A 15,101-nucleotide genomic window follows, 5' to 3' on the forward strand; every position below is an offset into this window, starting at 1 on the left:
CCCGGAAGCGGCCACCTGTGTGGGAGCGCTCCCCGAGGTCTTCCGGGACCTGGGCGCCCGTTTTCAGCAATAATGTGTTGGTAGAGGGCTGGCTAGCTGTATGCGGAGGGCAGGCGTCTGTGTTGAAGCCCAGCAGATGCAGGACTTCCAACATCAGGTAAGCAGGTTTTCACCTTCGACTCAAGCGCACCGAACAGTCCCCAGCTCCTAGTGCCTGGAGAGGGACACCCCGAGGTGTAGGGTGAGGCTTTCCCCTCGGGTAGGGTGCTCAACCCCTCCCAGGAGTGACAGAATCCCTCGGGAAGGTGCGGGGTGAGGCTGAGACTCCCCCACCAAGGAGGAGTCAGGCACTCTCGCTCAAGAAGGCTTGGGGTGAGATTCCCCCTCAGGAAGGCGGAAGGCGGAGTGAGGTGTCCCCCTCAGGACACAGGGTGAGGTACCCCCAAGGGGGAATCAGGGACTCCCTCAGGTTGAGGGGTGAGGTTCTCCCCTCAGGGTGCAGGGATAGGCTCCCCCCTCAGGGCGCAGGAGGAGGCTTCCCCAAGGGGGAATCAGGGACTCCCTCAGGGTGCAGGGGGAGCCTTCCTCCTCAGGGCACAGGGTGAGGCGCCCCCCTCAGGGCGCAGGAGGAGGCTTCCCCAAGGGGGAATCAGGGACTCCCCCCCTCAGCATGCAGGGTGAGGCTTCCCCCTCTGGGACAGCTTGTCTCTGACCTGATGAGCCATCGCTTGCCTACAGGGTTCCCCCTTGAGTGATGGCTCATCTCCCGCCTGGGGTATACTTTTCTCTCAGTGATGACTCTGCGGCCCCTGGTGGAAAATTTGGAGAGTGTTGTGGGCGTTTTCTGACTCATCCTGTGCTGTTTTGTGTCCCCACTGAAGGACTTGAGTTGCTGTCAGGTTAAGGCGTGAAGGGTGGCATGGTGATGCACCTGGCTGGTGGATAGTGCTAGAACCCAGCTCCTGGGGTGGCTAGGAGGGCAAGGGGGGCAATTACCTTGTCTTGTAGTCCTCTTAAAGCTTTCTGTAACTCTCGGAAGAGGCTTATCCATTTATGTCAAAATCTGCAAGCCATGGATTTTGCTTTGTTGCTGGATCACCTCTGTTAATATGTGTATTTATTAGTTTTCTGTGTATTCTTTAAGGCCAAGGAGCTGAGAATATATGTTTTTCAGCAAATTTGGAAAAACTCATCATTTATTTGAATGTCTCACTGCTTTCCTTTGTCGGACATTCCAGATACACTTAGATTGCTTGATGTATAAACAAAACCTCCTATTCCATTCCTTGTGTCAGTGTCTTTCTGTGTTTCAGTTTGGAAAGTACATTATCCTGTGCCCACGTGCAATTCATTCTGTGCTGTTTGATTTGTTAACCTCATGTGATGAATGTTTAATGTCAACTTTTATAATTTTTATGATTATTTTATTTTTTATAATGGTTATACTGTTGATATGATTTAGAAGGATTCAGGTTTAGGGAAAATTGAGTGAACTCATTGTTTCCAAGTTTGCTGTTTCTTCTTGAATTTGGGGAAAGGGGAGAGAGAGAGGAAAGCCACATGCAACTTTCCAAATGGCCCAGTACTCAGGGATGAGGAACTGCCACCTTGTATCAACTCAGGGTCCAGATGTGTGCATGTTCCGAGGGTTCTGCCCAAGTGGTTTGGATAGTTCTGAAATGCTGTTGATTTCAGCAATCCAAGGATGATGCCACCATGCCAATATTCATTGTTGACATGGTCAGCCTCGAGGCTCCGTTCACCGCTGTCATTGTTTGGGGTTCAAAGTTCTTCTGCCTTGGCACCAAATGAGCTGCCAATTCTCCTTTTACATCAGGAGAGTCTGTGTCCACTGCTCCACCTTTTTCTTGTAGGTGGGCCCAAGGACCTGGGCCAGGCTACCCAAGTCCTGCTGGATCCCCCAACCCTGGGGCTCACGAACTCCAAATCCACCTAGTAGGTAGATCCCAGGACCCGAGCCATGTGGAGATTTTGTAATTTATACATCTGGGTCTACGTTTGTGTTCCTTTTAATGGTTTTCACAGTCTTTAGTCCTGTAGAACTTGAGTGTGGCCTGCACATGAAGTTGCTGTGGATGTACCCTGTCATGTTCCAAGACCCGGCCATTTTTCCATAGGAATCATGGTGTACAGGACATGTGCTTTCAGGATTATGAGGAAAAGATGAGGATGAAGGGTTGGCATTGTGGCTTGCAGGTAAAGCTGTTATCTATGTCACCTTATTCCATATGGGTGCCCAGTTGAGTCCTGGTTGCTCCATTTCCAGTCCAGCTCTCTGAATATTCCCTGAAAAAGTAGCAGAAGACAGTCTAAGTGCCTGGGCACCCATGTGGGAGACCCAGCTGAAGTGCCTGGCTTTAACCTCACCCAGCCTTACTCAGTACAACCATTTGGAGTGTGAACAAGCAGATAGACCATTCCTTCTCTCTTTTTCTCTCTCTCCCTCTCTCTCTCCCTCCCTGTCCCCTTTCTCCTCCTTCATCTGTGCCTTTCAAATAAGCAGAATTTTAATCAGAATTAAAAGTACATTCTTGCACTGTTGACACTTCCTTTTCCCCAGTTGCCCCCTACACATTTCTTTTTTGCTGAGGCTTTTCTCAAAAAAATTGGTGACTTGTTAGGAATGTCTGCCTCCTCCATTTTGTAATTTCTAAGGAGTTGACATTGTTAATTAGCCATCTTTCCATCAGTTAAGAAAAGTTTTTGTTTTGTTTGTTTTTTAGTCTACCTGAAAGGCTGGAGAGGAGTCTAAAAACACTGATTCACTCTGCGGGCTCCTGCAGTAGCCAGGGCTGAGCCAGGGTGGAACTAGAACGCCGGCTCTCCATCTGGATCTCCCACGTCAGCACTAGGGGCACAGTCACCTGAGCCATCATTACCTGCTCCCAAGATGCATTTGTAGGAAGTTCAGTCAGAAGCAGAGGTGCTGGTGCTGCTGAGATAAGAGCAGTGATAAGAGCAGTGTGTGTCCCTTATATTAACTTGACCCGCTGTGTCACAGTGCCCCACCCTTCCATCATTTTAAATCAGACATTGTCATCTGTTTTCTCATTCACTTAATGAAATGCCATACATGCATTAGCTTTAAAAAAAGCTTTTTTTTTTTTTTTCATATGGAGCGCAAATGACATAGAAAAGAAGCCGGAATTGTAGCCAGATTCAACTGGTTCAAATGTAGCCTGTTTTAGAACTACGAACTCAAAATTTAGTAGATTTGTAATAGTCAGCTTGTCATTCTGATTTCACTTTACACACATATTTGATGGTGATAATTATGTGTATTATCATCTTGAAAAAATAGCATTTTATTTTTTGCTATTTGGGATAAAGTGACTTTTTGATGTAAATTGAATACTTTGTTAACTATATTCTTTATTTCACCTAAGGATTTTACCTCTGATGTACCAAAATTATAATTGTGGATTCCAGAGGTTGGTGCATGTACTCTGTGCAAGCTGCTCCGAACGCTGCATCAGAAAAATAAAAGCAAGTGTAGTGCATGAATTTGATTAAAATATCTTCATTAGTCAAATTTTGTTTTTTTCTCTTATGTTTTATTTGCAGGGAGGACTTCGATTTTTTCATCTGCAACTTGGAAGCTAAGTCCACAGGGAAATGAAGCCGTCCAAGCACATAATGTCTGCAAGTTCTACCTGGGCAAATGTTCCGCAACTGATGTATCAAAAAGGGCTGCTGAAGTCACCCTTGTCACATAGACTGAAAGAGCGACGTGATAGAAAACTAGCGTGTGACAAAGCTGAGCCCATGGTCTTAAGATCTCCACCGGCAGGAGAATCCCTTTTACGATACGCTTTGCCTATTCCCTCGAGTAAGACACAAGACCTACTGGGGAAGGATGAAAAGATTAAGATGATCACCAAACGTCTGGGCATGGTGAGACCATTACTGATCCCTGTGTTGGGTATCAGCGTATACTAAATACCCGTGTTTGAGATTTGTAACTGATGGGGGGAAATCTGGAGGAAGGCAATTCCAGGCTTGCCAGTCTTCTCCCTTCGGAGTGATGAATGTTTAACTTCTCCAGAAATGAATTATGTTAACACATGGGGAATGTCTACTAAAGAAAATCGTTAGGAACTCATGGCCAGGATTTTGGTAGAGATGGGTCATGGTATACTCTGTCTTGCTTGACCAAAGTTCCAGAACTCCAACAGGAAAGCAAGTATTGAGCACAAACTACATAGTACAGGCCGTCAGGGATGGTAAGCTACTCCTGTCAGTGGATGAGTAGAACCCTGCAGCAGTTCAGCTTCTCAGATGCCACACGAAGGGCAACCTTGCAAGCAGAGCTTTCAAAAGTAAACATTTCAGGGCCTGGCACAGTGGCCTAGTGGATAAAGTACTTGCCTTGCACGTACCCGGATTGCACACAGGTACTGGTTTGTGCTCTGGCTGTTCCACTTCCATTCAAGCTCCCTGCTTGTGGCTTGGGGAGGCAGTCAAGGATGGACCCTGCACCTAGAGGAGGATCCTGGCTCCTGGCTTCAGATTGGCTCAGCTCTGGCCGTGTGGCCACTTGAGGAATGATCCAGTGGATGAAAAATCTTTTCTCCTCTCTGTAAATCTTTCTAAAAACAAAACCAAAAGCCGCTTTTTTATTTCATACAACTTCAGCTTGCAGTGAGAGAAAAAAAATGCTCTTTCTTTGTGTTTTATTTATAGTCACCTAAAATTGAACTGCAAATACATCAATTATCACACAAGAGCAATGAAAAGCATGAATGTGAAATGTAACATCAAACATCCAAACCACAAGCCTGTTCACATTTCTTGGGTTATGCTAAAAAAATTCCTTTAAAATACATTACTTTTAGGGCCCAACACAATGGATCAGTGGCTGAATCTTGCTTTGCACATGCTTGGATCCTATATGGGTGCTGGTTCTTGTGCTGGCTGCTGCATTTCCCTATTGGTTTTCTGCCTGTACCCTGGGAGGGCAGTGGAGGATGGCACAAGGGTTTGGGAGCCTGCACCCATGTCAGGGGCCCAGAAGAAGTTTCTGGCTTTGGATCAAATGAGCTCAGCTCTGGCTGTTATGGCCACTTGGGGAGTGAACCAGTGGAATGAGGATCGTTCTCTCTGAAAGTCTGCCTTTCCAATAAACAACAACAAAACTTCATGTAAAAAAATGTATTACTTTTGGTGTTCATATTTCTATTTTTATGACTCCCTTTAGAGGAGGAAAACAAGAAATCATCAATTGAGGAATCCTTACCTAATCCATGAACCATTCTTGGGCAGAATCTTGCCTTCTTAGGTAGGTATCAACACAGAAATGGTAGACTCATGAAGAGGATTTTTTTCCTGGGGAACAGTGTCAAGGAATGTCTTGGTTGCCCTATGATGATGTAAGATATAAGTTGAAAAATATGAAGCTTTTTTCCTATGTCACGTCTTAATAGTGTCTTAATATGTGCAAGTCTAATATGAACAAAGTCCTGGAACAATAGAATCAATTTTAAATTATGAAAAGTGTTTAATTTGTTTTGTTTTTTTTTTTTGCAGCTTGTTTCTAGTTTGGAAGAAACATTTGGGTTAAACACTCAAGAAGGAGAAGAAGAAACAGCTATAGGACCTCAGCAGGAAGAGGTAACTGTACCTGTGAGAACTCGTAACTAAAACAGAAATATTCATGCTGAAAACAGCTAGATTTTCTTTTAGACTTCATAAATGTCCTGAGAATAAATTCCCCATCCACCAAAACAATTGTCTTATGGGACTTGAAAATTGTATGCTTATATTTTTTCATTTTAAAACTACTTCAAACTTATTAATGAATATTTGTAACTTATTAATGAATATTTGTATCTTTTGCCTACTGGGTATAAAAATATCCAGTGTAGGCATGGGCCAGGCTGTTGCCCCAGTACATGTGTTCTGTGGCATTTTAAACATGTTGTCTTGTATTTCTACCTTGATAGATAAAATAGAAGGAACAAATATAATCCGATTTTAACATATCTTTATTGTGTACATTAAAGTAATGCAATGGTTAAGGCAACTATATGGTTTGTGTCTTTCAACCTATTTATGGATTTTGCATATTTCTCAATATCCAGTTGCAGTATACATACTTGGCAAGACTTTTCACAGTCATCTGGCTTTTCTTAGGGAGTTTTATGTCTATGTTTATTGTAAGTTTTGATTGCAGGTTGATTCGGTGCCTTGCTATGTATATTCAAATCCTAGACTAAGGCCAACCTTACTTTCAAAACTTAAAGATAAACCTTTCTTGATTTCATGCTTGTTGGTTAACTCTTCTCTGTGCTTAAAAATAACTTTAGCCTTGAGTGTTGGGGGAAAATGCCCTTTCTTTGTGTTTCTTTTTGCACAGTGACCCAAGGAAATCATGTTACGCCCTGAGTATTTTGGCTATAGGAGGGCACATTAGGCGAACGGGTCTAGTCCATCATTAACGTACCAGCAATGCAACAGCGGTTATTTTGTCTTTGGGACAATTCTTAGAGTGTACTTGATCTGGGTGGAAAGTTTCTGGGTTTCCTCATTGTAATATTAATATATTTCAAAGTGTTCATAACCATATATTTACTGTGCCTGTCCCTGAATAGCATATAGTTTCATCTAGCTTGCTCATCTAGCCTGGCAATCTGTCTTTTAATTGGTGTAGAGTTTACTTATTAAACTCATGTCATTTGGTTCAAATAGAATACTAATTAACTAATATGTTAGTTAATTTATCGTCTTCCTGGTTACTTTATACATATATATTCTTTGTCCCCTTTGTTCCTTTTCTCTTTTTTTGGTTCATTTTTATACACATTTTAGTATTTTGGTTTATTTACTCTTTGTTTAAATAAAACTTTTTATGTCTGCTCAGGAAACTTAATGTATATCTTAAACATCACGGTTTATCTTGAATTACCACTTGATCTTTAATGTGTGAAACTTAAAGCAGTATAGTCGCATTGGCCCCTGCTGCTTTGTGTGTGTTATATTACTTCTCCCCTGCCTTGCCTTGTCTGACTGTTTTCAAGATTTTAGTCGTTGGTGTTGAGTGACGTGGTGATAGATATCTGGGTGAAATTTTGTGTTCATGTATTCTGCTTTGAGTCCAGCGATTGAGTCTGTCAAATTTTTTCACTGATTCTTCTCAACTGATGATTTCTTCAAATATGTTACTATTGCTCCTTCCTCTTTTCATGTGAGTCCAACTACTCATGTCGAAGACTTCTTGGTTAGTAAGAAGTACCTCATACTATGTTTCTTTATTTCAATGTTTTCTTGTTTCTCTGCTTTACTTTGGATGGTATAAGCCTTTTTTCAAGTTCACTTATCCATTTTTTTTTTTTGGTTTCTATTATGCTATAAAGTTCTACCTGATAAATATTTGATACAGTTTTCTCAACCTGGGACTGTACCTTTTGGTTCATGTTTTGAAGTTGAAGTTTTTTTGTATCTTCTACTGTCATCCTTCTCTTCATTTTTTCTGTTTTCCTAAAATTTCTTCGATGTTACCAATAATAGGTTAAGCGGTTTTTTGTGCTAATTCTATTATCTGTGTGACCAGCATGTTTCTTTGCATGGTTATGTCATTTTTGAAATTCTTTTTTGACAGTATACTACAACCTGTAATTAAAAAAAAAAAAGATGTATGTTTTTGAAAGGCAGAGAGAGCAAGAGCGAGAGATCTTGCACCCACTGTTTCTCCCCCTCAGAGTTCCTCCTGCAGCTGAGACAGGGTCAGGCAGAGTCAGGAAGCCAGGAACTTAGTGCAGCTCTCCCATGTAAGCGCCAGTACACAAGTTCTTACCACATTGCCTGTTTTTCCCTAAGTGCTTATTAGTAGGACTTTGACAATGAAAGCAATGCAAGAATTGAATTCAGCAATCTGATACGGGATGTGACCTAAACTGCTGTATTGAATACCTGCTTCTACCCTTTTGTCTTTTGAGTGGGTTTCATAGATCTTCATATATTTTGTAAATTTTTAAAATTTTTGCTTCCTTTTTTTGGTGTGATTAGGACATGTCTGTATGTGTCTGTGTGTATGTCTGTGTGTGTGTGTAGGCGGAGAGGAGTGAGAGAGAAAGAGAGAGAGAAAAAGAGAGAGACCGACCCTCTTCTATTATTTACTGCCTTAGTTCTTGGAATGCTCAGAGCTGCTCCAGGAGTCTTAGAACCCAAGCAGGTCTACCACATGGTTGTCAGGCTCCCAAGCATTGAACCATTGCTTGCTCTCCCTAAGGGTATATACTTACTGCATTGCAAACATTGTATATGAAGCTATTATGGTGTTGTACTGTTTCATTAAAAAAAATAGTAATAAGCCTGTTCTTTATCTGGTGAATGTCTCATCTCTTAGAATTGAATTGGCCTGGACATGTTTAACATTAACCTTTCATTAGGTTGACTTCTTGTCTGATTTTTGAGATCTAGTATTAAAAAGAAAATTTGAGAATCAGATAGAGACTGGATCTGTGATTTTACATTTTTTTTTTCTCTTGAGTCAGGTTTATTATTTTTTTTTAAGATAAACAGATACCCTAACACTGCCAGAGTGGATAATGAAAAAGAAGATAAACGTTAAATGATTGGATTATAAAAATATTTTCTTTGGAAAAAACTTCCAACAAGGTTATCCATAATATCCAAAACCAAAGAGGAAAAAAATATAAACAATTGTCCTTTGATCCAATAGTAATTTAAATAAAAATGAAAACCTCTTCAAAAGCAGCAGTCACGTTGAAAAAGTCGCAGGCGAGGCACACTCCTCGCTCTATACGTGGTGATCGTTATAGGCAAGCGGCAGTTGAGAGAAATCCTTAATATGGCTAATTCTTTCATTATTAATTATCATAATTTTCTTATGTTGTTCTAAAAAAATATTTCACATGGCAGTTTAAAAAATAAGTGGCTCTCCAGGGGAAGCACTCTAACGCTCCACCTGACTCAAGCCACATCACCACAGACAGGAGATGTGTGGGGAACATGGCCGGTGTTTGCTTAAAACCTCCATCATTTTGACTCTAGCTTGCAATTACCCTTGTTATGTTATGAAAACGTAACAAACTTAATGTTCTGCTTGTACTGTCCTGCACTGGACTCACCGGGAGGAGAGCCTGTCCACAGTCCGGCTCCCGAAGCCCAAGAGGATGAGGCTTGAGGTTAATTCTGGACACAACCAAATGTACTAGAATATTATATTATAAAAATATACCATATATTGGACACTGGTGTCGTACATTGCAGAAAATGTATCTATTTACTGTGCAAAGTTTATTAACATTTGAATGAAACACTCTTATTTACACAGTAGGAGTCTGGGGTGCCCAGGACAGCAGGGTGCGTGGGACTCACAGCTATGGCCTGGGCGATGCAGGCAGCCCTGGGTGGTCAGGCCCACAGCCCATCTCCCCAGGCGGACTGGCAGCACAGCACGAGGCAGGCCAATGGGCGCTCAGTCTGGGGCTGGCTTCTGCAGGCTTCATTCTTCCTCACTCTCATTCTCCGGATCTAAATCGGAATCTCCATTTACTTCTTTTTCACTTTCTCCATCTCTGCCCTCACCATTTTCTTCACCATCCTCCTCGTCCTCTTCCTCGGCATCCTCATCAGTCTCACTTGCTTTCTCTTCCTCATCTTCATCCCAATTATCATCGGAATCCTTATCCGGCAGCTCATCCTCCGACTCCTCCTATGATTCCTCTTCACTATTTAAAAAAATGGTAAGAGGAAGCAAGAGAGAGCAAGCACTCCCATCTATGGATTCACACCCCAAGTGCCCAAAATGTCTGGGTCTGGGCCATGCCAAACCTGGGAACTGGAAACTCAATCCAGGCCCCCCATGTGTGTGGGAGAGATTTGATTCTATGAGTCACTGTTTACTTCCTGTCAGGGTGTCATCAATGGGAAGCTGATGTCAGGGGCCATAGAAGAGTGTCAAACCTAGACATTCCTACTGGGATCCAGAATTCTAACCACTTCCTTAAGCACTAGATTATATGCCTTTAATCTTCCTGATGTAATTATTTATTCTTAAATCATTTTGACATTTTGATTCAGTTCACCGTACAAACAACAGGATAACGTGACTCAGCTTTCTAGAAGTATATACAAGTCTATATGAGGACATATTTATTTAGTCATCTTGGGTAATAGAGCAGAAGTGGTGGCTTACATTGTAAATATGTTTTCTTTAACAAACAACGGCCAGACTATTTCACAACATAGCCATACAGTTTTATATTCCCACCAGCTGTGAATGAGAATTCCAGTGGCTTTTCATTATTATCAGAGATCGCTGCTTGACAGTCTTTTAAATTTGTGTCAATCTAGTGAATACACCTATTTTTATACCACCTTCTTGGCAACATTCAGGTGGGAAAGGGCACAGTTGGAGAAAAAAAAAATGGTTGGATGGAGTTAGGACTTTAGCTTTGGAAACCGTTCTCATCCCAGCGTGTCTGCCAGGCTAACTGGCTGTTAGAGGCTCACTTGGTTTGCTTCATGATTTTATGTCAGCAGAAGGCCTCTCTCCTTCCAGCATTCAACTCTTAGGTGTGCAAATGGCTCTGTGGGTTCATCTGTTAAGTGCTTGCTCTGTGGAGTTCAATCTACCTGTATTTTTTGTGTTCTTTTCAGTATCCCAAGGAAATGCATAAACATTCTTGAGTGTTATTCTTGCCAATTGGCTCTGTCTGCAACCTCCAGAACTCGTGATTAGCAGTGGTGTCAAAGTAGGCATCCTTGGTTGTTTCCAGATCTTACTGGATTTGCTGCCAGCATCTTCCCATGCAGTACGGTAGTGGTTTTGGGGTTTTTCTATTTTGTCTTGTGTGGAGAAGTGTTCTTCTCATACCCAGCTTACATGAAGTTATAATAATGAAAGGATGTTGTATTTTGTAGTATGCTTTGTCTGCATCGGATGAGATAATCACATGCTGTTTATTCTTCCATTTGTCAATTCTATGTATCACACTGATTAATTTGCTATGTTGAACCATCCCTTGGTCCAGGTGAATGACCTTTCTGATTTGATGTTGGATTTTATTTATTATTTATTTTTAAAAGGTTTATTTCATTTTTATTGGAAATTCAGATATAGATAAAGAGGAGGAGAGACAGAGAGAAAGATCTTCTGGCTATTGATTAACTCCCCATGCAGCCCCAATGGCTGGAGCTGAGCCAATCTGAAGCCAGGAGCCCGGAGCCTATTCCAAGTCCCCCATGTGGGTGCAGGGTCTCAAGCGTTTGGACCGTCTTCCACTGGTTTCCCAGGCAATAAGCAGGGAGCTGGATGGGAAGTGGGTCTGCCAGGATTAGAACCGGGATCTCTTCCAGCTTGGCTTCAGGAGCTGTGTACCCACTTGTTGCTGTGTGGTTGCACTTTCCATGCTGCTTGGCATGCCCTCTCTTTCTTCTGGCAGATTTCCCCCTGCAGACTTCTCTTTCACTGTCCCTGGCTATTTACTTCCTTTGCCTTCTTCTGTCTTCTGCCCCTGCTCTGAATCAGCAGGTATTTCCCCTATTCAGCCATCTTCAACATCCAGTGGTTTGTGTATAAGTCACTGTTCTAGTAGAAGAAAATCATGAAATGTTTAATCTGTTCCCACAGCATTTTATATTTCCTGTTAGACAAGCTTAAATGGCTGTATCTAGCTCTTGGCAAGTATGCTTAGAATCAAAGTTCACAGAGTCTAGTAGAGATATTTTGAATACAATGCACTGCGTGACACTCAGGGATTGCAGGCTTTTAGGGTTGTAATGCTTGATCAGCTCCAGCTGCATAAGAGAGTGGGCAAGCAGAACTATCACTGGGTAGATGCATGGGTAGGCCACGCTCCAGAATATACTGTCTTCCTCCTGTTTTCCTTGGGAGAATTTCCTGATATAGAAATTGAGTCACAAGTCTTATGTTCTTTTTTAATTGAAAGAACCTAAATTGGGCCCAGCGGCATGGCCTAGCAGCTAAAGTCCTTGCCTGGAATGCACCGGGATCCCATATGGGCGCCGGTTCTAATCCCGGCAGCTCCACTTCCCATCCAGCTCCCTGCTTGTGGCCTGGGAAAGTAGTCGAGGACGACCCAAATCTTTGGGACCCTGCACCCGCGTGGGAGACCTGGAAGAAAGTTCCTGGATCCTAGCTTCGGATTGGCATAGCATCGGCTGTTGCGCTCACTTGGGGAGTGAATCATCGGACGGAACATCTTCCTCTCTGTCTCTCCTTTCTCTGTGTATCTGACTTTCCAATAAATAAATAAATCTTTTTTAAAAAAAAAGAACCTAAATTATACCAAAAACAAATAGTTTTTAAAGGTAAATAAGTTAAAAATAGAATGGTATGACTATGCCGTCTGAAATAAATGTAAAATGATGTTTTTCTGTTCTTTAAGGTTGAAGAGAATATGAAATCATTCTTGATGTGTTGTTCACATTTAGCAGCGCAGCTGGAATCAGCGGTTAAACAGGAACATACCGTATGTATTCTGTTAAACTGGCATGTATATTAGTTTTAAAACTTCACTGTGATGTCCTGTCAGCAACATTAGCTTCATATTCAATGCTTGATGTATGAACAGAGCGAAATCAAATAGGGCCACTCAGGAGAGGTACCATGTAATAAACTGAACTCCAAAGCAGGGTAGTTTAAAAGAAACACAGATCTGACAAAAAAAAAATCATGAAGAATAGTAACATGTGATAATGTAATATGAAAGATTTTCAAGCATCCCAATTAGATTCACATATGATAGGGTTCTTGGAGTTATCAGACTAACAATATGATCAGTGTGCTAAGTTTTGAATCAGTGTGCTGAGTGTTTACATGAATAAAATAGATGTGATATGAAGAGGTGAATTTCTAAGAGACAAGTGTAAGTCATTCCTGGAGGTTAAAAAAAAAAAAAGAAAAAGAATAATACGTTGAAATGAAAAAAGCCCTTAATGGGCTTACCGATGGGCTGGACACCAATAAGGAACAAATGTTAAGTTGAGGATAGCTCAATCAAGGTTGCCAACACAGAAAGGATTTTAAAATATATTAAAATTAGAGAACATCCCAAATCTCTGGGAAGTTACAAATATTGTAATGTATGCAAAATGAAAAGAAGAAGCGTAAGGGGGAATAAGGAGCATAAGAAATAGAAGAAATATTTGACACAATAGGAATTTTACTGAGAATTTCCCTGATTTAATGACAACAAAATGCACTTCCTGGATGCCTAAACGCCCAAGCATCATAAATGGTAAATCAGAACCATTCTCCTGAACACAACATTTTCAGACGATTGAACGTAAGAGGTAAAGTCATTGAGAAAGCTACTGCCCTCTAGCTACAAAAAGTGTTTGAATGGATTTATACTTTTTCCATCAGGTTCACAGAGACAGTAAGGGAGGTTTGGATAACATTAGAGTCTCATTTCATGGTAGAATGAACGATGTTTAATCCAGGACAATATGCCTCAGTGGACATTGCTTTACAAACCTGTAGCTAACTGAAAGCATTTTGCTTCATTCATGGATTCTTGTTTGTTTCGGCTTATTTTCTAGAGGGTTTCAAACCCATTTGCTTAGGTCTGTTCTTTTTGATAATTTCACCTATTGATCCTGGAACTTTGAATATGAAAACAATCACCTAGAGGATTAGATCATTGCTGGCTCCATCGTCTGGGTTTCTGATTCTGTAGACTGTTAGTGCTTGTCAGATAGGCACTTAGGAGAGGCATTTAAATCTTACTCCTTATTTGTATTAAGAAAAAAAATAAAATGATTTATGCAAATTGTTGTGGGACCTGAAATTATTTTTTTATTCTGGAAGAAGTTGTCTAGAAGACATGGATTGCAAACATTAGGTATAAAATTGTAATTATACACTGCAGATTTATAAAATTTTATTTTAGCAATTAGTGCATGTTTGTGATTAAAATTTAAAAAAAAACCCTAAACTAAGTATGTGAGAAATTTTATTTTTAAATGTGCTATTTAAATCTTTATTTTCCAGATTCTGGGATCTCTTTCTAAGGTACGTTCAATGTGTTACAATTTGATCATTCTGAAACTTAATAGAGAAAAATATGTAAATGAATTCTGATTTTCTGAGTTACAACAAATATTTGAGATGCAGAGAGAGAGAAAAATAAAGAAGTACATACAGACAGAAATTGCATCCACTGGTTTTCTCCTCACATTTCCTTCAGCAGCTGGGATTAGGTTGAACTGTAGGACTCAGTCCAGGTGTCCTACATGGGAGACTGGGACTCAGCTTATTGAACCATCACTGTTGGAGAGCAGTTGTCAAGAGCTGTAGCTGGGAATTGAATCCAGCTTGCAGAATGCAATCATCTTACTGACTAAGATGCTCATGTTTTGGGGAGGCTAACTCTGAAATCCACTGATCATTTTAAATTACCTTCATCTTACTGTGACGTGTAAATGATGTTCTGATTAGGACGGATACGTGATAGGTGAAGAGTGACAGACACAGAACGCACAAATGCATGCACATTCATATGCAGAAATTTGCTCGTTATTAATTGCTTCTTTTTTTTTCTCTTTTTAAAAAGTGGTTTCATGGACAAGTCAGTCAGCTATATGAAGTAAGTTTTATATTTGTTAACTGTTAAATAACATTTTAACTTTTGTGAAAATCAGTTTGAAGTGTGTAGAATTTTAAAAAAATGTGAGCATTGATCATAAATCTTTTAATTTAGATGAAGAGTAAGTGCAAAGCATGTTTCTCAATAATTTCCATGTATTACCATTCATATGATATGCTCCATGATTGATAGATTTTTCTGTCCTAAAGTTGAACAATTTAAACTTAGAATGATTTTTAACGTGTAGAAGAGTGACAAGATAATTTATCAATCTTAAAATTGTTCCTGGGCCCACCGTGGTACCCTAGCCTTGCACACACCTGGATTCCATGTGGGCCCTGGTTCCAATTCCAACAGCCCTGCTTTCCATCCAGCTCCCTGCTTGTGGCCCGGGAAAGCAGTGGAGGACGGCCCAAAGCCTTGGAACCCTGTACTCGCATTGAAGAACCAATATGCAGCCAGAAGCCAAGAGCTCCTGGCTGCTGGCTTCAGATTGGCTCAGCT

At 41.0% G+C, this 15,101-nt stretch overlaps 1 protein-coding gene across 1 annotated transcript in view; it reads left to right on the plus strand.

Moving 5' to 3' along the window:
- The first annotated feature begins 3,636 nt into the window (after positions 1–3,636).
- Positions 3,637–15,101, plus strand: part of LOC121170719 (coiled-coil domain-containing protein 7-like) — a 126,163-nt gene continuing 114,698 nt past the window's right edge. Inside the window, exons 1-5 of the mRNA XM_041001958.1 lie at positions 3,637–3,915; positions 5,548–5,631; positions 12,396–12,479; positions 14,003–14,023; positions 14,565–14,597. Of these exons, the coding sequence (XP_040857892.1) occupies positions 3,637–3,915; positions 5,548–5,631; positions 12,396–12,479; positions 14,003–14,023; positions 14,565–14,597 (501 nt within the window). The remainder of the gene's footprint in view (positions 3,916–5,547; positions 5,632–12,395; positions 12,480–14,002; positions 14,024–14,564; positions 14,598–15,101) is intronic.

Source organism: Ochotona curzoniae, unplaced genomic scaffold, assembly GCF_017591425.1.
Source record: "Ochotona curzoniae isolate NIBS_2020 unplaced genomic scaffold, NIBS_Ocur_1.0 scaffold_2476, whole genome shotgun sequence".
NCBI lineage: Eukaryota > Metazoa > Chordata > Mammalia > Lagomorpha > Ochotonidae > Ochotona > Ochotona curzoniae.